Below are 25,340 nucleotides of genomic sequence, written 5' to 3' on the forward strand. Positions count from 1 at the left end.
TTTTGACAAGCTCAGCCATATCATCATAAACCCTCCATGCCCACGCTGATAAGGCCAACCTATACCTGACTAAAGCCAGTGGCTAAAGCCAGGGGGCTTAGGGACATTTTTTTCACCTTACCCCGAGATAGGGTTATAGCGTGATTGCATGTGGATGTTATTTAGACAGGAGCATTAAATTATCTATAGCTTAAAGGGCATATATTTAAAAGTCATAGATAAGCTTAACAGGAACAATTTTCAGGAAGGAGAAAACTACCAAAGTTGGGCAGTATACACCACATATTAATGAAACCCAGAAGATCTCAGAGGATTTAGTTTAGATGTTTGAAGTTTTAACGTTTAAACCTTAGACTTAATTTCCCTTTACTTTTACCACACGATACATAGTGACTGTATCCTTTTATTTTCTACCTTTAATTATTAAAGTGTTGGAGCCTGAAGTTTCCACTTCATATTAAACCTTGATTACGAAATAAGGGTTGAGTCGATGTTTAGCTGAATCCAACGTTTTACACAGATGAAAGGGAGATGTGATGTAAACTGTCTTTGGATTTTGGTATGCGTGTGCGTAAGCACGGTCTGGGAAGATTGGATCCAGAGCTGGCGAGGGAGAAGGAAAGGGAAGCGTCTTTGTTCTTTGCTATTGATTGTAGGAATTAGCAGCAAGGAGACAACGTGCCCTCAGGTTGGGAGAGATGAAGTTGTCCTAAATTATAGCCGAGATACTTTGAAGTTGTATCATGGAACCACTGAATGCCAGCTCTCTGTGCTGCCATTCTTTGCTTATTTTATAGTGCAAAAAAAAGACACAGCATGATAATTCAAACCATCTTTAATACCAGCCACAGAAGCATAAATAATTGAGTAAAATTGGCAGTGGTTTATTGAAATGCACCAGCAAATAAGTCTACAACATTTTTTTTTTTCTGTCCAAAAGACGAAAGAAATGTTGTGGTGGGGTAGCAGCGAAGTAGCGAAGGAAACTGAGACTCTGTTTTTGGCTGGCTTTAAGTGGGCCTGGCTTGCATGTGGCTAGGAGAAACCAATGCCCTGGCAAACCATGTGGAAATACTGTGCATCAAACACCAACAGGGCCCATATAACACAAACCCTCTAGTCTGGCATATGAACACACGTATATAAGCTTTAAGTGCAATTGTTCATTCATACAGTGCTTGTCATGTGTCAGAGAAATTCACCAGGATAAAATATATATTCAAAAAATTTGGTGGACATTAAAATATAGGGGTAAAAAAAAAATGTGGAGCTAATATAATAAAAAAAAAAGTGTCTTTCTTAAATGTGAGGTTGAATAACACACGTTTGCGTTTAAATTTCTTCTGTCTAACTTTTTTTGCAGGGTTTTTTTTTCCTCCCTCCACACTTTTAGTTTAGTTCTCTCTCGGGGGGGAAGCAGATGGTCTCATTAATTGATCTTTGACCCAAGAGCGAGAAACCAAAACACCAGCTACACCGACAAAGACGGAGGCAAAGTTATTCTGAGGAGCTGAGCAAATTTAGTCATCACCTCCACAAAGCAGGGTGCCGCAACCTTATTAGCACTTTTAATTGAAACTTTTTTTTAAAAATTATTATTATTAGAGCATGTCACTTACGCTGTTGTCACTCGACCCTGACACGGGGTAGACTGTCCAGCCCAGCTCCGCCGTGGCCGTGGTGGAGTCCATGAGCGTCTCTGTGGGAAGAGCCAAACAAAGAAAGCTTTTCAGGTCACGTCCTGGCAATATGTCAAAAACTGCTTTAATATAAAAAATACTTTGAGCCGTAGCAGTAAGGAAGTAGTAGATAAAAAAACATACATTCAAGCCATAAAAATCTTACATTTTCGTATCTTATCAACAAAGCAATTTAAACTATTTTACATAATATAAAAATCGTATTTAATGAACTACTCTATTATCGTTTTAACTCTGTGGGGAAAACAAATCTCCATGGACTGGAACACCTCTGGTAATTGGGGTCAAAGAGACTGTGCCTCTTGTCTGTCATGAGGTCCTCAGCAGCACACATTCCACCATGCGTACCCGACTGTCTGTCATATTTACTGAGCCTCTCACAGTGTCACCATCTTTCACTTGCTCTGTAGCCTGCGCCCTGTAGCCTCGTGGCCTCGTGACCTTGTTTTCCCTCCCTGACATCCTCTCGGCTCGGCTCCTCTCTGTATGCAACAGTGGTTCACGTTTAATGAATTTCTGCTGCTGATAAGGCCTGCCTCGATCTCGCGCTGCAGTGTTGAGTTGCAGCAGATGGAGAGAGCATTCATCAGGTCCGAGGCGTCAGCTGCTGCCCCAGAATGCCACAGTGGGATTTAGAAACCCCCCCCCCCTCCCCTCCCCTCCCCTTGACAAACTCGGCTGTACTACAGGTCTGCAGAACAACTGCAGCGGCTCATCATCGATAGAAGGCTATAAACTGATTGAATTTGTGATAATATTGAGGGTTAATTTAAAGTGAGGAAGTAAAAGCCTGGAAGCAGATATCATGTAAATGTTCTTCCCACAGGTAATGAGTAGAGGGAATTAAAGACAGACGATCAGAAGTTACATCTCGCTGGCTTTTATTTAATGCTTTATTGCGCACTCAGCTGTATACAATCTCGCCGGATGTTTGCGAGACTTTCAGTAGTTTGGTCTGATTTATATTCCAGCAAAAGCCTCATCTTTTAATTAACAGTCTCCGCACACATCAGTTTATTTCAGGGCCTTCTGCTGACTCTCACTCATCCTCGCGAGGCGTAATAGTAGATTTCACATCCTATTCAGTTATCACAAAGCCCAAATCGTATAATTAGGTAGATGAGACTGCAATTGAGCAGCTATTGATAACCTTGTGTGTGTGACTCAAAGCCGAATAGCCTACTTGGGTGTTAGGCACTGAAATGGTAATTATCTCCCATAATGATAACGATAATTAGTGGAGGGGTAAAGGGAGAATAATGAACCCCCTCTGTGGAGGTTTAGGAAGTGTTGCAGGGGGGAAAAGGGAGCAAATTTCCCCAGGAATGTGAACACAGACTGGCTGACTACCCTCTCCTTCCACCATCCTCCTCCTCTTTCACCCATGTCTTTCTTTAGCCACACATTCACATTAACTCACTTTCTCTTCCTCAGCCGTCGCCTCCTCCTCACCTTGTTGCTCCCCTGTATTTCATGCTACGTCTCTCTCCCCTGCTATCTGAGTCGCTCATGCTGGTCAAGTAGCACCTCACCCCTGCAAAGACTGATCACTTTTCTTCCTCCCGCTGTCTACACTTCAGTCTGTGCCAGTGATGCCGATTCATTACCGCCCCTGTCGCAACAGCAGCCCATAGCTCACCACTGTCAGCCCCTGCCTTGTTCTCAGTCTGAACCCCTAGCCATGGCAGCGCGTGGCTGCTCGGCGAGATCATTTGGCTATTAATCAGGAGGAGGACAGGGCGCAGACAATCCCATCTGAATACAACTGCAGACATTATACTTTTTTACTCGTCGTTTATTCTTGTAGGCACATACATTGTACTGTTCTTTGGTTAGTTTGCCGTCCTGTTAAAAACCAGCAGGAGATTCTCCGGGTCAGATGCATTCAGAGTGGCAGAGGAATGTCAGGAGCATCCAAATCTGGGGGTGGCTTCTGGGTCATGCACACAGGACAGACAGGACATTCACTCACTTGCTCACTGGAGCATCTCCTGCTGCTCTGTCTCACATGGGATCACTCGGATATTATCCAGAGATTTGACAAGGGGAGGGCGGGGGGGGGGGGGCTGGCAGGCCTGTCCTGGACAATGTCAAGAACGACTTTTGTAGACATTAACGTTCTAATATACAGCCCCTTAGGACAATCTGTGGAAAAGGCCCAGACTTTGAGTGCTTGATCACAATCACCACCTTGCAAAGAAATGAGGCCCGAATGCTGTCAACAGACCAATAAATCGAAGAAAATTCTATTAAATAATAAAGTCACAGAAGCGCAAACAATTGTAATACACTTGGGTAGAGATTGGTAAATTACTCTAATAAGCTCACGGAAACGGCAAAAACAGATTTGTTACACCTGGTACTAAAACATTATTTAAATGTAAAGTCCGTCAACCAGATCATTAAAGGTCTATTATTAACTTCCAGAGCCCCCTGATGGTGGATGTCGTGCATGTAAAATGTATAAGCTGTGTCTTCAGACCCATTTTCTTTTAATTAATAAAACATAATATAGCAAAAAAAAAAAAGAACATAGTTAATCAAAGTAAAGGAAACTGAAGGAGGTATAATTATTATTTTTTTCCACACAGGTGGTTTAAATGCAGTACAATGATGTATAACATTATGGACTTTAACGTCTGTGATTTTTAAGACGAAGAAAAAATCATGCTCGGACAAATATTATGTGGTGCGTTGTTAGCGCCACTAACGCTGGGTAATGACTTACAAGGCTGTATATTTTACACACACACACACGGATAAAAAGCAACTGCCCTGAAGTTTTGTAACTGCGTTAAAGTGAGCAACAATTCACTGTCGGCGCTGAAAGATATAAAACACACACACATGTTTAATATTTACAGAGAATATGATTACTATGATAGTAAATAATTAAAGCCTGGATGTGTTTTTTTTTTCTTTCTTTCTTTCTTTTTTTAAACTTGACACTCTCAACCGCAGCGGAGCTTATGAATATGCAATGAGATCTCGGGAGTCTAAAAAAAGCCTATTAGGCTGAGAGTGCTTCTTCCGACACTTCCTGAGACTAAGAAGAGAGTTTAGTGCTGATCTGAGAAAGAGCTCTCCAGTGAGAAGCTGTCTGAAGTGACAGGCTGCAGGAGAGGAGGAGGAGGAGGAGGGGAGGAGAAAAGGGGGAGAAGAAGTCAATGCTGCATCTCAAAGCAGGAGCAGACACAAAGAATTGTTACACATGCGAGTACAAAAAACGTTATTTACACACAGCATTGTGTTCCAGCATGAATAAATAAGAGCCACTCTACTTTATCAAAATGGTATATTTGCAGCATTTCGCACCATTCAATGCGAGTATAAATGGTTTTTTCCCTCAATATGTCACACACTTTTTCTCCCCCCCCCCCCCCCCCATGTTTCTCCGCACTTGCAGTTGCTTGATGGTGACTGACCACTCATTCTTTTGTCCAAAGGGCAAGGAAAGCAGGGTTTGACAGATGAATGGCCAATTAGTCACAGGGAATAGACAGGTTTCTGCAGTCTTGAGTGACGGATGGAAACTTTCCCCGCTGCCGCGAGTCATCACTCACAGTGAAGTACACCTTCTTCCAGCTCGTGGTCTGTTCCCCCCAGGCAGAAAAAAAAACAACAACAAGTGCACCTTATCCAGACAAACTTGACATGTGTTGTCTTTCTATCACGTGTACATATACATGTCGATACGTGCCCGTGTGTAATCCTATTGTTCAATGGTTGACTTGAGCTCTCTTTTTTGGCAGCACAAAGAACTCCGTTTGACAAGTTACATTACAACTTATTGCATCACTGGTGAGGAAAACCCTGCACATAAATGATTCCGACCAAATCAAAGTGGATATATATTTAGGGCCTACAGTTTAATGGGGGGTATTTTGAAGAAGCGACTGACCTCCAAAAGCTCGGAAACACCTCGGAGGCATGACTTTTTTTTTTAATCTTCCTCACCAGTAATAACTGTACTCTCCTCTCTGTGTGAGACAAATCTCTCAGCATTCACTTTAACACCGACATAAACCACATATGGTGCTTTCCGTTGCTGTGATAATTCCAGCCAGTAGGACTCAAAAACAGCTTAACATTCTCACCATAAAAGCTGTGCTGTTGAGTACAATTTAACCACTGCTGAAGGGTGAATTTACTTGTATTTCACTAAACACCTGAAACCACAGTATTTGATGGAAAATGTGGGAAGATTGTGGTATGCCGTGCAGTCACGGAGTAACATGACCAAGCTGTTCGCTGCGCTAAAAACAGAACCCTATATAGTGCAGAAATCTGCCCAGATTAAGGGGACAAAGCAATGATATGCCCCTGAGGGAGCCATCGCAAGAGCAGAGACATGATTCATAGCTTTATTGATGGACACGGCTACTGTATGGCTTGTTGGAAAGAATAACAGTCTGATTCATTGAGAAATAAGAAAGCGATAGAGCCCCAAGTCTGGAGCAACTCGGCTCAACTTATCTGTCAGCACAAGCTGGGCCCATTAAGGTACGGTGGGGCTCGCAGCAATGTCACATAACAGCATATCGCTGTGTGTTAAATGATTTTTTAATCCTACTTTCACAATGAAACAGGGCCTTTGTGGACCATGTGGCACTGGCCCAGCCAACCCCCTTTTTTTTTGTCTGCTCTCAAGACACAAAGGTAAAACAAGCACAGGACCTAGACGCTACCTGATGTGTCACTTATGAGACATCGCTCTGTCAGAAAGATTTATGTTTTGCGGAGTTCATCATCGAGATGGCAGCCTTGGGATTGTGTTTTGGGTGGGGCTCGATGTTCAGACCCAACTCATCAAGGGTTCTGCGGCGTGGTGAGTTTTCTGAAACCAAGGGAAAAATGAGGGCGGAAGCCTAGCGGTTGATTTTGGCAGACAATGGCGCAGTCTGAAATATGGTACCACACACAAACGCGAAAACACGGAGAAAGTAAAGCACTCTCTGAGCACCGACTGATGACAGAATGATGCAGCATGGCGTTCCCGAGGGCCTCAAGCAGGATGTCCAGCGGTAATCCCAACACAGCCGAGCTCTGTTATCAGTCAGTGAAACTGAACTCGTCAGCAATGGCCCAGGGGAACAAATATAAGAGAAGCAAAACCCTTTTTGACGTGCAATGGTCAGGGCCAATTGCCTTTTAAGTGAATGTCTCAGGGACTTTTTTTTTTCCTGATGAGGCAAATCAAGTTCAATAAGACTGTGTAACACAGTGAACCATTGCACACGAGAAACATTATTAATGAGCTGACATTTAAGTTGGTAAAGTAGAAGACAAGAAACTGATTATCTCTGGAGCACATGGTCTAATCAAATTTGTATACTTTGCAATAGCATTAGTATTGAATACGCTTTATTGTGGAGATGAGGGTTCCAGTACGCAAGAGAAAAGAGGGAAACTGCTTTGGAAAACAAAGTCAAACAGGGCTGTGAGGGCCAGTCGGCGGTTAAATGAGCCGCATGAAGATTAAAGAGGCGTCTGTAGACGAATGAAGATGAACTGGTTATACTAACATGGTAGAGAATTGACCAAGCAAACACAGTAATACCACGAAATGTTGAGGAAAAAAATCTACAATATGAATGCAGATGTATCTAGTGATATAAATTATAAAGTTAAATTGCACCCCACAGTATAAGTACAGGGTTTTCTTTCAATGCATCAAGGTGTTTTATTTTTGTTTCTGTTAGCAGCACCTGTAGGTGTATCATTAGTGCAGTCTCGCCGTTAAAATGTAGTTAGTTTCAAGGGACACCGTATTTCACGGCACAGAGACCTCAATCCAAGCAATAAATTGTGAGTGGAAAATGTCACCTGGCCACTGGCGAGCTGTGTGAAGGAAGCCTGGCTAATAACACAGGCTAGAGAATTTATAAGCGTGCTTTTCCATATTTCCCAAATCCCTGACAACCCGCAGAGACCTGTTTAACACATCAGTACGTTTAAAAATTTTGCGGTGGAAAATTCTGTAAAAGTGGGTCCCACAATTTTTTTATAAGCTGCAGCTGAAAAAGAACAAAGTTGCGATTCAAAAACAGGCCGCGAGTGGACACTCCGTCCGTCCAATCATTTTCATTCATCTACAAGTGTAAATACCTGCAGCGAAGTTGGGCAGCAGTGTACAAATCCCTTTCTCATCAAAGTGACAGCAATTCAGATTACACGACTAATTGACTTGATGGAAATAATCATTGCGATCCTCCCACACCTTGCCTACAAGCCATTAGTTAAAAGTGGATGATTAAAAACTGTTCATAGCTCGTGTAAGAGCATTCCACAAATGTGTGGTCCCTGGCTTCACGTAAGGGATTTCATTCTCTCCCTCTCTCTCTCTCTCTCTCCGCCCATATTTTTTTCATTTTCTTGGTCTCTTTCTCTCCCTCTCCCTGTTTTTGATTAGACTTGGTAATAACGGTGCTAGGGGCCCTGTAGGACCATGATATGCTTGTATTAGTCCAAAAGACAAGATGTTCCCCCAGCTTAAAATACACTCAACTGGAAATGTGGGAGCAAAGGGAGCCATTTACCCTCCTAATTGTCCTACATGAGATGATGTCTGTCATAGTCAGGGGAGCAGCCATCTCCCTACCAACCGTTTTGATTGGCACCTCTAAAAAAAATGGTGGGTTATTAAACGAGGTGCATAACACCAACCTGAAAGTGTGGCAGAGACATAGTGCAGGAAAAAGAGATTTGGAGTCAGGGCATCGCTGCTCTTCAGATAAACTTTGGTTTGAAAAAGAAGTGCATGTATGGTCTGTGTATGCAAAACATTGTAAAATGTAGGGTAACCCTCTTTATTGTGACGGCCTGTCCTTTTCTGCTGATAAGGAGATTGATCTATGTGATATCCATTCAAACGCCATCCTCCCACATAATGCGCAAAGTCACTAAAGTCAGTTTTATGACCGATTCTATATCCTTTTTAAAAGGCCTTTCATCCCTTGAAAGAGCCTTTAAAAGCTGCTGTAAATTCCTATGCAGAGGCTCTGGGTCCTTATCATTTTAACGCTGGTGATAGACTTGGCCTGTTGCTCTGCAAACAGTGCTGTCTCTTATCAGAGCTGTGTAAGCAGGAGGAGGAGGAGGAGAAACTAAAAAAAAAAAAAATGTCCCTGCCTGTTTGAGTCAGGCAGTGAATCCCTACCAATCCAGTAAAGGCAACAATAACTAAAATGATGTAGTGTGTAGTGTGCATGCTGTTTTAGACAATATTTGCAAACAAAGGCAATCACAAATATGCTAAGTGGAGATTTGCACCCATCAACGCACCGACATATCTCACAGGGGTTTTGCTTTGTTGTTGTTATTGTTGTTTTTTAAGGGGGTCTGGTAAATGGTGACTTGTGAGTGTAGAGCTTTTTCAAGTATGCAACGTGAACACCGAGCCTTTGTGAAGCCCACTATGTCCAAGCAAATCAGTGATCCATTAACAGCACAAGTTGGGCTCTAATGGAGAGGACCTTCAGAAGGTCAGAAACCTTTTTTTAAAAAAAGGTTTTACAGCATCCTGTGCTCCAGCTGTCTGTTTGACCACGAAAAAATATACGACAGGGAAAATGACAAGACAGATGTTTCCACTCTGCTGATCACATAGAAATATTCTACTATCTCTTCTAATATCTCTACATCTACAAAAAGCTAATATTCTATTAGCAAATGCATTTTTTTAGTTTAAAGATGAGAAGCAACATAATTCTGACCTTTACTGACATTTTTGATATTTAATACCAAACATCACATTGACAAAACACCTTTTATGTGTCCGACACGGTGGAGCACTTTTACATATGTAGTTGCATTTACGCCATTAAAGCTAAACTTCCAGCTACTCTGTCTGGACCAGTCTGATACATTTAGCTGGATTAAGCCCTTTAGAGCTTGAATTTCAGAGCTCTTTCTGAGACATATCAACACCATTCAAAGTGAAAAAAAACCCACTACTGCATAAGACAACTGAAGACTGCAGCATGAGCCCGACAGATTAGTTTTGCACGTCATCGTATATCAAACAACTTTTTTTTCTCTGAGATTTGGTTTCTGGGTCAAGTATAGGGGGTGAGACAAAAGATCCTTGTGTTTAATGATAAATGTGGCTCATCTAGAGCTGTAAATGTTTCACCAAATCATCATGAATGAGTAGTGGCCTCTCACTTCAAGACGTGTGTGGACTTCTCTCTTGGCTAAATAATGATTACAAGCAATCACACTAAAAAGGACCGGTTGCTCTGCTTGAGAGGATTTTTTTCTGTGCCAAAATAACCAGCGTTGAGGAAATTAAGCTGCGATTAAAATTTGAAACAACTTCAACTTCCTTTATTACTGTCAGCAATGCAACAGATTCCTTGCTCCTACTGTAAGTGCACTGCTGTGTGTGCCAATAAAAGAATGATCATGCATTCACACGTTTTCTTTTCGTGGCTTAAATACACAAAATGTCTGGGATAAGATAACTGTAAAAACGTGTGTTCCAGCTCATCTGCCGTATGAACTGGCAGAGACTGGACCAATCTGTCCCAGGATTGCACCAATATTGCAATGATATGATATATGAAAATCAACTCTCGAGAGCATACAAATAGACTCCCTCGAATCAACACATAAACTAAATGGTATTCGAATGAAGAAACTAAAACCACCAGAATAACTAAAATTAGTCATTCAACTATTGTTGTCTCCGTAAGACACATTTTCCCCTCTCTTAATGACTAGTTTCCTCTTCTGTTTCCAGGTGTAAAATGCTCTCCCGCCTTGTCAGGCAGAGAAATTTGAACAGCGTTATTGATGTGCGAGAGCGTCACAGGGTCAACTAGATGAGCTGATCTCCTGCCAGTCGATACAGCCTGTCTGCCAAGAGCGTCAGCAAATCAGAGTTGTTTCTTTGTCTGAGCCTAACCCTCGTCTCCCCACATTCACACACACACACACACACACACATTAACCAGTCCGTCCACCGACCAGACCCCTTGCTAGTTAATCAATGTCACGGTGTAGTTCGTCAACATATTATTTTCTCACTTCTTCACAGCGTCATGTTCGGGGGGCAGAATAATACCTGAGACAAGAGACTTTAAAATATGTGTGTGCATTAAAAAGCAATGAGGTGGGCTCAGAGAAGAGAATGAGCGATGTGCAGTAAAATAAAGTTGTTACGGATGATGCGGCGCCATCATATGAGAGGGAGGCGAGATGTAAGGGTGTAATAATGTGTATTGATGGGTATTTTTACGTGTGTTTTACAGTGCCTGAAGTCATGGAGGAATGCTAAAAGAGAGGGCGATGATTTACGCTCAGTCAGCACTACGCCAAAGACAACGCGTCTGAATTCATCTCCCAAACTGCCTCTCCTCTGCTCCGTATTCTTCCCCCACTCTTGACTTCATCTTTCCCATTACCCACATCCCCAAATGTCCTTCAGCTCGTTTGTTTATTTCCCGCTTTATTCCATCATCAAGACACTCCGCACTGTCGGCTCCCGTCCTCTCTGCTCTCTGACCTGAGGAGGAGACGTCTGTACCTCTTAACGGTCATGACTGTTTAACTATCACCGCCCCAATCCATCCCCACCTTGCTTCTCCTAATGGGGACCACACATTATACAGCAGAGCAAGGTGGTGATGGCAGCAGCAGTGAGGGGTGGGGGATCATACGGGAAGTAAGGCACGTTAGTGGATTCCAGGCCTGTGAGCATGCTCCACTCCCTCTGGCTTTGGAAGAATTATGGCGGGGTCATGACCTCCCTGCAGGTCTATAAAGCAGAGAATGGGAGGCAGTGGAAGTCGGTACCTCGGCCATATGCCCGCCTGGCTGCTGCTCTGCCGGGACCATTGCTGCATCCAATCACACAGACACCGAGCAACAACAAGCCTCAGAATAACCCAAATATCACTTACAGTACAGTCACCCCTAAAGCCCCTGCAATCAACATCCGATTAATCACCGGCTGCACGCCACAATGGAAATTGTGTTGGCCAACCATTAAGGCACCTTAAGGACCTTCTGTTAGTCAAACTAACATACACTGGGATGATATTGGATACCAGTGGAGCACAAAACAGAGAGCTAATGGTTTCATGGTGGTCAACTCGGAGTGAGTGATATCAAGATGGAGAGAGGAGATAGAGGAGACGGCACAGCCCAACAGACTTTTTATACGAGCGGAGTTACAGGGTCGACTCTGAGAAAGACCTTATTGAAACAAGTGGGTTTTTAAACGACACACAAAGCAGAATGATTATATATTATAATATATAATATTATTATTACATATTGTCACTGTAATCATATTCTTAGTATGTATTTAAGAATATCATGACAGCCTCACAGGCCGACTCATCATTTTACATCTTGGGTATTCTGCAGGAAAACTGTTCTCTGCGTCTATCAGTGTGTAAGTTCACTCGGTCCTGAAAGAAAACTGTATCTTAATCAACAAATGCATCAACCCAGCTTCGGCAATAGATTGCCGGCTTTTAAATTTTGCATTCCCCTTATCAGGATGTATCCTGTGCAATAAGAGCCAAGTTGCTTTATGGACTATCTGTCTTGTGGCATTATGTCTGCGACAGGAAGGTGCACACCAGACTTAGCCGATCTCCCATAAACTCAGATAAATGTTTACATTACAACGTGCAAGGTAAACAAACAGTGTCTGGCTCAAGTTAAGTGGAGAGATGCTCTGTGCTCATCTGTGGAATGCAAAGTTCCGTCTTTCCTCTAAAGCAGTAGAGTCCTCAGTCTGTTTGCTTTGTAGCCATTACAGCCACTTACCCCCGACAGAGCACTTTGTTTCCCTTATCTACTGAACAGCTAAAACGTATAAGTGTTTTTCAGCGTCTGGTCGACCTTTGGTTTGACTCCCATCAGCGTGTTTACTTGTGACACCGATAAAAGACGGATTGCTTTTGTGCATGCGGTTGTGAGAGACGCGGCGGCGAATGTATGTCTGTGTGGGTGACTTCATGGCTTCATTTGGACAGGGAAAAAGACAAAAGGTGTAGTTCAGCACAAGCGCTGACAGGTGACCACAGGAGGAAGATGTCCAAACAGAGCTGGAGGAGAGTAATAGCAGCAGATAATGCTGCCAAGGCTAGAGGAAGCGAGAGAGAGAAGGAGAAGGGGAGGAATATTTGTCTGTTTGAGTGATTTGCCTGCGTGGCGTTGCTCAAAGTCAAGGAGCAAAAAGCCTTCTCACCATCCTAGAGCAGCTGTTTCCTGATATGGTAACTAGTCAGCAGGGTGCTAAGGTGTTATAGACAGCAAGTCATTAACAGCCAGGAATGACTCCCATACCCAAGATAACGTTGTTGTATGGGAGTTATGATGGAAGCGGTTTTTTCTTCAGAAAGGAGATAAACCTTCGGAGCTACATAGTGATGGATGATCCTGTCTCACCATCCAGGTATTCAAGTCTCTGTAACGCCACGATAAAGTTTGATTTCTTTTCTAAACAATTCCATCTGTGTTGCATTGCACTCGGCCTAAACCGAAATCCGGTTTTGTTTTGGCTTTAGTGTTAAAACTAAAATCTCATTCTGCTGTCCAAAACAAAACAAAGAAAAACCGTCAACACTGACTCCTTTCATTCTCTGTAGCATCCTTTGTTAAACGTCATCCGACAAAGTTGTTTTGCTTTTGGACACCGATAACAAATTGCTTCTGAAAGCTCCTTACTTCATCTGTTTGGCTTAATAAAGTTATTGCATTACAGTGTTGCACAAAAACGTTCTTGTTGTTAGGAAATGACGTCACGTTACAGAGTGGATTTGTGTTTTTCCACGAACCTGAAAGATAAAAGGCAGCGTGCTGAAAATCACATGGTGTCATGTTAGGTTAAACAGTAACAGACCCAACCGAAATATGTAGAAGGGAGATTTTTAAGGCCTTGAAACCTATAGAGACCGTAAAGGGTTGCCAATGCATGTGTATTCACATCGGGCATTAAAAACAAGCAGTAGCCTACGTGTATGAAGTGCAGAAAACTTGTCATCAGAATGTTCGAGCTGTGGAGAGCAGCATTGCAACACTTAGTCCACATCCTGCCAGAACTTTATAGGCATAATAACTTGGGGCCCAAAACTTTATGATGATTAAAACTACAGATATGAATAATATCTCATATTTTACGTGTGAATTAAATATTTGTAATTGTTATGACCTGGGAGTCATATTTAGCTTTATTTGTTCATTTTGCTGTTTTTCCCCTCCCTGCCTGAGGATGGCAGCACCATCCTTTTCTCCCCCTCTCCAGGTTACTCCACCTATAAAATGGCCACTGGAGGAGCAGGAAGCTTTTTTGAATAATTTTCATTTATTAAATTACACAACATAATGACATAATGTTCATCCGGAATCCTTAGTTTGGTGTAGTATTTTATTTCATTTATTTGAAAAAATATCATAATTCCCCCTAGACTGATGCTTTTTTGTTGGGAAGTTCATGCTGATGTTGCCACGTGAGGCAATTTTTGCTTGGTTTAGTAATCCTGTGGGTGTTGGAGAGACCGGCACCACTTTGTTGTTTTATTTTTGTACACTAACCCTGGGTGGCCCCTGGTAAACCTGGGAAAGCTGACAAAGTTGAGTTGAGTTCTAGTTGCATGGAATTATAGTCTCAGATAGAGAGGACACTAGGAATCTCTAGACTAGGTTAGTTAGAAAAGCCAACATCAAGTGATAGCATGTGATGACATATGCTGGCCTTTGTTCCTCACAACCACCGTATTTTCTCTGAATGTTGAGAGTGAAAGCAAATCTGTAGTCGGTGCATAGTTTGTTCAATGCTCGGCTGTAATTGTGTTGTTGTGGAACAGTTGTATCCCCGATGCTCATCCTTTCATTTTGTCTTTGTGAGCTTAGGGTTGTGTAGTCGCATGCTTTTTCGCAGGGACTACATTGTTTGTGTTTGTGGAGTTAGGTTATTGAGTTGAGCTCTGGGAAATGGTTGTGAAGTAATTGCTACTGTTATCAGTCTACTGTTTCCTTTGTGTGTTTTGATTTCTTACTTCTGGCTTTGGCCAATGGGTGATGTTAACTATAGCTCTGTGTGGAAGTTTTAGATCAGTTAGGTTGTTTTGTAGTGTGTTGCTAGTCACTCCTCCTCCATGTTGAAGCAGTGCTCTGTTCAGTTGAATATTGCTTTAAATGGGCATTTAACCCCACAATCCGGCATTACAAGTTTTAAACAAATGAGCAATGCAGTTACTGGGCCAATGTTACGTCCCTGTCAACGCTGGCATTGGTCATAATGTCATCAGCAACAAGCTAACATTACCTAACCAACTTAGTAAACTTTATTACGTGTGCTTCAAAGTGTTCAAACGTTTATGTTTGCTGCAAACTGACACAAGTTGCATTCACCTCATTTCACATTTTTCTATAACCGCTTTATTAAATGCCATAGAAAACTGAAACGGCAATTTTTTTTCCATGGTGGTCTCAGCTCAGCTGATAATACTGTGAAGATGATACTTGCTGTGATTGGCCCATGGCTTGAGGGAGGAGCCAAACCATGTGTCAATTGTCCAGCCCTTGTCTGAATTATGCCTCAGTTGTAAACTTTTTAAAAGGACCTTACAAAGCTGCCTGATAGAAAGGTATAAACAGGTGGCAGTGAGGACAGGCAGTGTAGGAACAATGCTACAAGGACAGTCTTGAAAAACCGAAAGAACAAGTAGAGACATGGGAACCGAAAGAGTAAAAAAATAATAGATACACACACAGACAGACAGATAGCCAGAGTGAAGGATTGAGCCAGCGGAAACAGAGGAACTGATTCACAGGCATGGTGAACGGTCGGCATGCTAATCAAGCCTGTATGTGGTCGCAGGCAGGGTGAGAAGCGGGTGCATGAAGGAGCTTCACAGGCAGTCATTTGCCAGCATTCAGCTCCCATCAATATCAGGGCCGATTAATGAGGGAATTGAGGGGAGAGGAGGGAAAGGGCAGAGAGAAGTGAGGAGGGGGGGGGGTGCAATAGCCAGGTGTCAGAAGAGGCACAGAATGGGAATAAAGAGGGTGCGGGCAGTGATCCGCGAGGAATTCCTGCCGAGCGGCAACAAGAACGGTGGGGGTGACTGCCAGTCATGCGCTGAAAAAAAGGTCATTAAAAAGTTGCACTTCTTTCTATTTTTTTTTTATGTAACTGTCATCTTATCAACTCTAATCATAAGAACCTATAACAAAAAAGAAATCACACACCGAGCCAACAATTGGGACGACAAAGAGCTGTCCTTCCTACACAAAATGTTGTTTCATGCATATACAAATTTACTGTGAACCTTTATTTCTTCTTAACAATACAGAGTGGAGTAATCAGAGTCTGGGTGGGTGAGCAAAAGCTTTAGGTCAAGTCTGTGCACAGAAGTTGGAACTGCTTTTTTAGCAATCAATCAATACTTTTACGTCTTTGTGGATCACAATACTGGGGAAAAGTCAAATTAAATGACACATATTTCAGTTGTTTCTCTGTGTTTTTGAGGACAGATCTTATGATAATGCAAGCGTGACAAGACGTGACTTACTTAATTTTTTTTTGGGGGGGGGGGGGGGGGTGGGGGGATTAAGTAGAGGGAAGTAAAGCTTAACGTGCATGTGTCAGCATGAGGGCCTCTAGTGTATTGGGAGGGAGGTTTTAAGGCTAAAATCATGTTTGGACCTTGAATGGCTCACCGCCCCAGGAGGAAAAGGTCCCAGTATGGATGACAAAGGCTAATGTTCTTCCAGGCAACATGTGAGCCCAAGGTTGTGTTTAATTGTCGGTCATGCCTGTTGTGCATGTGGGTGGGCACGCATACATGTATGACTGTGTTTACACTTATGGGTGTCTGCATGAGTGAGTGTGTATGCAGGTTTGGAGCATCTGTCATTGTTGTTAAGTTGCGTACGTGTACGTGTGTGTGTGTGTTGGCAAAACAGCGAGGCATTAGAGCAAAGTGGTTTAGCATGTTTGTGTACGTGAGAAAGGACTGTGGCCCCACAAAAGCAGGATTTTCGAGAAGACCGGTTTAAGGGGGGGTGGGGGGGGGCACACAGGTCATGTGACCAATGGTTCTCACAGGGGCACTGGCCAGTCGGAAACAAGAGGGCAGCGTGTTACGGGCCCGACGTCTGTTTCATTGTTTGTGTGGGGTGCCTCACTGCTGAATGCAGACGAATCAATCCTGAAACATCAGCATCAACCCACAAGCACAAACTGAACCGGACAAGAAAGGACAGAGGCAGCACTGTGCCGACTCGTCCCTGGGAACTGACTCAAAGGCAGCAGAGAGTATTTCCTCCTCATTTATCTGTCTCTATGCCTCCTGTGTCCCTGGCTCTTCATTTGTCTGTTTCTGTTGTCTCTTTCTCAGAGCAGCGAGAGAAAGGAAAGTATGTCTCCTTTCTTTCTCTCCATGTCGTGCTCAGCGATTCTGCATTTGCTCAGAGCAAGCAGTAAATCCAATCACTGAAGGTGCTACACTACATGTGAAAACACACAAGATGGGGTTGAAGGAATACTAAGTACTAATTTGAAATCTCCCAGTTACATCTTTGGCCTGACACCCAGCCACTTGAATAACATCGCTGACAAAGTGTAAGACGCAGTTTATCAATGCATGCAGTATTACCAAGAGAAGGATAACAACCTTGTGATATGTTACTGAGGGTAAATGTTAACCAAGCAGACTGACGAGCAAGACGCTCTGATTTAAAAGCAGCCAGCCAGGAAAGCAGTGGGGAACCATCCATATATAACTAGTCCTCAGAGTTCGCTGGCCTTGGCCAGATTGGCATCCTGAACGAAACATGTCTTGCTCTTTCCCTACGTAGAATCTAGAATTTGATAAACGTTCATAGTTTAAGACGGCTTTTGATTTCTCCAAAGAGTTACTGGGATGAGTTTGTGGTTATGGCAAGGTCAGCTTCAAACATCATCAAGTAAATTAAACAAAATAAATTGGGGGGAGGGGGATGTGGCACAACTCCTTTGGAAGTAAATGCAGCCGCAGCTGTGAAAAAAAAAAAAAACACAAAGCACAAAGGTCGCCTTGATTTCCAGACAACTCAATGATTCCCATGAGGGGACTAGGCCTGGTGAGGACAGTTATGGAGGTGTTGGAGTGCAGGGAGAAACCAACTGTGCGCCTCTGACACGTCCCAGTGGTACCGGGTGCCTCTCTCTCTCTGGTGACCTGAGAGTGTTGGGCCTTCGCTGAATAACCGGCCCCATTCTCCACATTTAGACGAGGGCTAAAAGGTTAATTGAACCTCTGCGCTGAGCTTTCCTCTGTGTAATTTACTGTGATTAATGCGTGAAGGTTACTGTCAGACTCATTTACTAATTGTCCCAAGAAGTACATAATTAACCACATCTGTTAAAATGCGTCTGGAACAGTAAGGGCTCGGCAGAACACAGGGCCGGGTGTCTGGTTGGCTATTTGATCAGACTACAACCATTTCAAAACAACGGCTCCTCCTCTGCAGAAAAATAAAAGAGCTGCCTACATTCAATCTACCTTTGCTTACTGAACATTTCAAAACTGCTTTATTTGGATTTTTTTTAGGACAGGCTCTTCTTCAGCAGCAAAAAAAAACAAAAAAAACAGAGTCACTTCTGAGAATTAACACCTCATCCCACCAAGGCTGTCTCACAGAACATCCCTCCTGAAATAACTGACTGCTCTGACATGCAGGAGTATTCGTCAAGAGAACAGCTTACGTCAAAGAGACTCTTAATGTGTTCCTGACTAACAATGTGATCTCCAGGGAGATTTTTTTTTCTTAAGTTTTCTCTTTCTTTTTTTTGTTTAATCCCTGTCAAACCTCGGAACAGTCTCGCTTTGTACCTCGTGTCAGTTATTTCTGGAGGTCCTTTTAGCCTCACCGTCAGGCAGCTCTTGTATACAAAGCGTGCGGCTCTGTAAAGTGAGAACACTATGTAAACTCGGCTTGTGCTGACTGTGTGTCTGCTCGTGCTTGAAAGGTTACAGGAAAAAAAAATTTCTGGATTGCTTTCCATACAGTAAATACCACTTTTATACCAAAACGTACAAATATAATGTCTTATTCTAAGCCACAGCTCTTGAGAGGTTTAACATTTAATGAAGCCTTCTTTTTTGGGATGACATGGATTGCCAATTTCCCCTGATGATGTGTTGTCACAACTTATCTCTGAGAGATAGAGAGCGATAGATGGACAAAGAGAGAGAGAGGTAAAAAGTGTGTGTGTGTGTGTGCGCATTAATTTGTCTGTGTGTGCTCCCTGCTGGGGTGTGTGCCTGCATACGTTGAGCACATTCTGTCAGCCCACTGCCGCTGACCTTGTGTCCCTCTATGTGTGATTGTGTGTGTACTTAGCGCTCAGGGTGCCTGGGCTATGCTCTCTCACTCTATCTTGATAATAGGTGTATATACATTTTAATCTTGGATTACTCAATGACTCAGTGGAAGGCTTTTCTCTCAGCCTGGTGAATGCAGGCAGGCATTTCAACGCCCCCAAAGCTGAGTAACACAATCACTTCTTTTTTTTTTTATGCTTTCTCCCATTTTAGCACAGCTAACCAATAACCATCAGGACAGAACTGAGACTTATTCAATCGTCTGCTGTGCACACAGCGATACAGGAGACAGCCCTAACCCTAACCCAAATCCTAGCTCCTTGGAACATCGGTGGCCTAATTCCCCCAAATACCATCCACTTTTTTGATGGACCCACAACCTGACAATAGCTACATTTACATTAATTAAACCCCACTTCCCACCCTAAAGCTTTAATAAGATTCCCAATGCCATGTTTAAATAACATAAGTATATTCTAAGGACATCTTTTAGAGGTAATTAGAGCAAAGTCGAACTTTCCTGCCATTAATTGTTATTTATGAGGGTGAATTAATTTTGAAATTCAAAAGATGTGAGCTACTTTGAAATATACTTCGACCTTGGTAAAAAGGACACAACACAGTAATGCATTCATACCTTTGGCAGAATTTATGCAAAACGAACGGCAAACTGAATATTTGATCAGGTTTTTCCTCACCAAGGTTACATGTTTGGATGTTTTCCCTGCAACTCCTTGTAGACATTCTGCTACTATATAAGCAAATGTCTCAAACTACATTTAAAATGTTCTTTAATGTTTGGCTTGTCCATGTCTCTGGCTGCTGCTGACTTCCAGCCTATTTGAACGAAAGTGCAAATGTGGTCAGCTCCCACAGGGAGTACCGGGAGGAATGAGGGGATTGTGGTTTGTAATTAATTTACTGCAAGATTACACTGGATAATGCCCGTATCATTACAAAATTGGGTTGACGGTGCTCTTGGTGTAGATCGTGTCAGGCCCATGTCAATACACAGAAGCATGTGCAATTGTGTGTTTGTGGAGGTTATTGTGGCCCTTGAGACGCCCCTAAGTGGGGAAGGGTGTTAAATTATACACAAGCACATGTACACATGGGCAAATAGCCTGCATAACTCACTGAAACAAAACAGCTTGAGCGTAATGCTGGCTCTGCTGTCTGATTGCAAGAGAACTTTAGGGGTTAAATTAAACCAAGCCCAATAGTCATGGGAACTCATTTAAAAAGAGCAGCATCCACAGATCAATCAAACATGAAAAATAAGCATGATACATTACTGGTCGTTATTAAATATCACATTTTGTTTAGGACTGAATATTTAAGACTTTCCAATAAGTATCTGATCAATGTGTTATGATCATTTCATACCAGTATTGTTTTTTTCACTTGAACCAACTTTGTTTCCAACACAAGTTTTTCCAACTTTCAGTGATTTCTAATTTTCTCAGGAGTGGGCAGGTGTGATATTGTGCCAACGACTGAAAGTCAAACTTGCAAACTGCTTTGTTTTTCATTCCACTCTCTTCTGCAAGTTCCTTCCATAGTGTCCTTTTAATACATTGAGTTTAACCTAAGAAAAATAAGAAATCTGTTAGAAATAAGTATTTCATTGTATCTGGGAATGCTACATGAATATTGCTTGTGGTCATTATGAAAATTCAATGACTACCAGTCATTAGGGATTAAATGAGTGGAAACATGCAAAGAAAAACCTGCATGACTGAGGAAACACTACCATGCAGTTTTAAAATGAACTACTGATCACAACCATAGATTTACAGCAACATCTTGAGGACCATATAATTCATAATTACCTTTTCAAAATTTCAACATGATTGGTTATAACTTCGCAGTTGAGCAGGGAAAGAAAAATATCAGGCACTCTATCATTATGTCTGGCTTAATTTTCTTTTCTTTTTTTTTTTTTGCTCTTTTCTGGGTCGAACAAAGCCGACACACGCTCTGAAGAATTTGCCCTTCGTGAAAATTTGCACATTGCTTGTTCGACAACATCAAAGCTCATCCCTACTGCTGTAACATGGACAAAAAGGTTTCAAGAGGAGCCTCCGGAAAACACCAGACCATCCCTATTCTGTCCTTGTAATTTGCACTTGCACAAAGGCAGTCAAAATGCAAAAAATGCTTGACCATTCCACGGGCGTTCTCCCTCTGCATAAACTTCTCGGTTGCCCCTTTGTCCGATTAATACCTTCATGTCTTTCAGACTCGCGTCCAAACCTCCAATCCCTACCCCACATCGCCATCGCAGACAAGCCTTAGTCCTCATTATACACAGCTTCCACTCTAGTTCCCAAGATTAGGCAAATGAGCTCCAAAGTGGAGTCTATAGGCAGAATCAGACCCCACTCCTCTTTCAATCCTAACATTCACCCAAATATAAGCTCCATTTTACTTTCTTATACGATCTAAATATGTAGTTTGACAGGATATAAGCTGCAATCATGACAAACTGCTCCCATAATAGTTGATTTTCTTTGGTATTTCAAATTCAACATGATTCATTCAGAATTCCTATCGGTAACAATGGCGTATTCTTGAGCAGTGGGCTAAATCTCTTCACCGAGTACCAAATGAAGCCTCTTGAACAAAAACCCATCACATGCAATGCAAACATAATTCACCACCATTTGAATCACTTCCTGGCATTTGAAAAGCAGCATGCAGCAATACATAACTGCTCACTTATTCTTCAATGAACACTTGCTGTTGGAGAAAAGCCACGGTTTGAAAGAAGACTAAAGAAAGACTCAGAAATGCCTTTCACTGTTGGTCTATTAACAATTTCACAAGATGAAGGCTGTACGTACAATGAGTGTAGTTTGTGCAGAAAAAATGGTTCAAATATTAGATCAACAAAATAATTGAGTGGGCATTTATTTAGGTATAATTTGTGTTGCTTTCCTTCCCGTAGAAATCAAGCAAATGCAGTTCTTAAAATTCTCTCATGGTATAAATTACATCCTGAACTTCCATATAAGTAGAATAATTGCATGAGGGGGATGTGACAGAATGACAGCAGCAGTTGGCAGCAGTCAAAAGGAAAAGATTATATGATTTACCACATTTCAAATTGTGAGTTAATTTACCATAGTGCAAGTTGTAATTCCAACTTACGTCTGGGGCACAACATTTCTCTGGGAAAGTCATTTCTTTCCTTATCAGATAATGAAATCTCAAATTTCGAAAATCCCATATCCCAGCTTGTAATATATCCCTACTGTGCATTTTCCACCAAACAACTGCACGGCACAGTTAACGGATGGACACAGTATAGATTTGAGCCCACTGAGTGATGTGAAGCTAATGATAGACTCCCACTGCCTACTGCTCCCTGGGTCATCAAGCAGTCGTAACCCTCCATCCTCCTTCCACTTCCACAATTCCCACCGGTCCTGACACCAGGGATTCGGGTCAGCTGAGAGAGAGGTTGAAGATCAGAACCTCTTTGGCTATGCTGCCAGGAGTCACAGTCTTTCGGATTTGTCCAATTTGATTTTGACTCATCAAGGTCAATATTTCCATTCAAACTCATATTTCACAGAAATGGAATGTACTTCAACCACTTGTGTTTATGCTTTGTGGATTGAAAGACTGCCATTTGCCTTCAGAGCTGTTTCGCTGTTATAGGATTGAATACATTAGTCCATAGCATATCATACCATCTTCCACAGCATATCAGTTAACATTTGAACTTGGTAATGTAGATAATTCATGTATATTGTCTCTGGTACCTCATACATCTTTTTTATGTTCAGGGAAATAAGATGTCATCACTCGCTGACAGATCTGAACTCCAAGTCGTCAAAGGCAAAAGCCTACGAAATTCAGCTCTCAAGTTGATTAAACAACTCTCTACATCTTATTGGCATTAACCATGACATACACGCACACTCCCTCTCTTACACATAAAAAGCACAAGAAGTTGAGTTGTTGTTAAGCCAGGCAGTACTCCTTGACACTTGCCCCAATTTAATCCACTTGTGTGAGCTTATCTGTAAAAATGGGGAAAAAACTCACCGTCTAATGGCTTCATGGACATTAGTTTTCTAGAGACAAGCATAAACGAGGGCCAGCATCTTGGGGAAAAAATGGATGTGATGTGCATAATTTGTCCGATAAATCACTTGCTCTATAGCTGCATTTGTTTGGTTTCATCTTTGTAGACCAGGACGTACGGTATTGTTTGCAGATAAAACCTTTCTTAAATCCATGCCACTACTGCTTAATGCACGACAATATTGCAGCTATTTCAAAGTTGGAGAGAAGTGTGAATCCCAAGCAGGCTGCCAAGATAATAACAATTCATCATACAGAGCTACTGGCCTGATTTAAGCTGGAGGACAGCCAAAAGAGCACTTTCAAGAGAGAAAAGACACCTTTGCCATTTAAAGCAGCCATAAATCCCATTGATTGGAGTTAAATGCTTTCATTCTGTGGATACTGGCTATTACACCAAGCAGCGTGTAAAAGGGGAGAGAGATCATTCCAAAACAGCAAGGTACTCAACTAATGTTCATTTTAGAGGGAGTCAATATTAGAATAAATGTGTAGAATAGTACTGCAGGTCAGATGTTTTAGAAACCTCTGGAAACATGACTGTGCATATTTTTACTGAGCCGCAGGTATCTTGAGGGAACTGAAATGTAATGAAGGCCAAAACCTGTCATCACCTTTGCTCTCCCTGGTCACTCTTGTGGTTAGTTCAGTCTACTCACTGCTCATTTGACATAATGCAGGAGGACACACTGATCCGAACCTTGCACAGTACGTTCTGCATCATCTTTACTGTTAGAGAAAGAATAATTTATCATGTCTGGCAAATTTCAGCATGTGGTAAGATAAGCATCAGCCTTGTCCTTACATCTGCTACTTTCACCATGTTTCCTAATAGGGAAGAACAAAAAAGTAGACTATGTTGCGACCAAGGTTCTTTTACTGGAGGGAAGCGATGTTTCTTGGCTCGACCACTGTGTCTATTTTTAGCACAACGTTTTAACCTGGAACATTTGCAAAACATTTACACAAAGGCCAGTCAAAGTCTTGATTGCAATGGCAGAACTGTCAGAAACACTGGGAGTCACCAAAATAAGATGGACACATTGTACTTGAGCTGCACAGCCATTGAAAATACAGATCATCACAATTAGCATGAGCCTTGTTATTAGACAATTTAATTTTTAACAGTAAAAAAAAGATGGCAAGCAAACATATTATTAGCTCTGTAAAGTCATTGTCATATTAGCAAACAGTATTCACAGCAATACACAATTAATTCCCAGTTAACTGACAGGGGATTTGCTCTGTGGGTAACTAAATTTGTGATTGTTTACCTTTTTTGTTGGCTGAATTATTATTTAGCTGGACGAATGACTGTCCGGAACATCAACAGAATCCTAGCACTGGGTAGTATGGACATCATTTCTACTCTGACCAAAATATTGAACTCCAATGTGGCTTCCTGAATCTATCGCTGCAGTGATCTGTAGATTTATTTCAGAGAATCATAAATTAATGTGTCACTCTTAAGTGTTCATAGCTGTTCCAAGAAATGCAAGATGCGAGGCAGTGATTAAGCAGAGCAGGCCAAATGCCTTGCCAATCTTCTTGTTGCAGACATGAAAGGAGCCTGCTGAAAAATGCTTAAAAAGGCCTATCTATCTATCTATCTATCTATCTATCTATCTATCTATCTATCTATCTATCTATCTATCTATCTATCTATCTATCTATCTATCTATCTATCTATCTATCTATCTATCTATCTATCTATCTATCTATCTATCTATCTATTAATTGGAAAAATCAAAAACAATTCTTGCACAAATAGTTAAAATGTAACCAACCACAGTTTCCCTGTCTCCCCTTCTGGCCTAAAAATCTACCCCATACACTTTGCTAATGCAGATGAAATGCAAATGACCACTTATTAGTTATTATCCATTGAGGATGACGAACGTTTGAACTTGCTCAGCTGTGTAATACTCGTAGATAGTCTGCTAGCGTCTCTGAAATAATTGCGGAAAGAAGGAAATTATATGCTGATCATGACAAAGTGTGATGAACCTACATACACGATAGGCACTCCCACATCTGCTTCAAAGTGTCCGATAGCAACCTATAGCCAAACCCAGCAGAGCCCATCTCCTGATGAGGTCACAAAGGAAGCACACAAAACACATAATAACAGAAAATTACATGCTGACTTCTGCATTCCTAATTAGGAGATTAGGTATGATTTTCCTTGCTACAGTTCTTGTACAAAACTTCATCA

The 25,340-nt window shown here is 41.9% G+C and overlaps 1 protein-coding gene across 2 annotated transcripts in view; it reads right to left on the reverse strand.

Annotated features, from left to right (window-relative positions):
- The window catches only part of ephb2b (eph receptor B2b), a gene marked incomplete at both ends in the record, with an annotated part of 111,271 nt that overhangs the window by 68,628 nt on the left and 17,303 nt on the right, over positions 1-25,340 (reverse strand). The window contains one exon of one of the 2 annotated variants that reach the window (XM_083892091.1): positions 1,635-1,699. In XM_083892091.1, coding sequence (XP_083748217.1) covers positions 1,635-1,699 — 65 coding nt within the window. Of the gene's footprint in view, positions 1-1,619; positions 1,700-25,340 lie in introns of both variants that reach the window. The other variant, XM_083892090.1, reaches the window with a different exon arrangement.

Source organism: Microchirus variegatus, assembly GCF_963457635.1.
Source record: "Microchirus variegatus genome assembly, chromosome: 7".
Classification (NCBI taxonomy): domain Eukaryota; kingdom Metazoa; phylum Chordata; class Actinopteri; order Pleuronectiformes; family Soleidae; genus Microchirus; species Microchirus variegatus.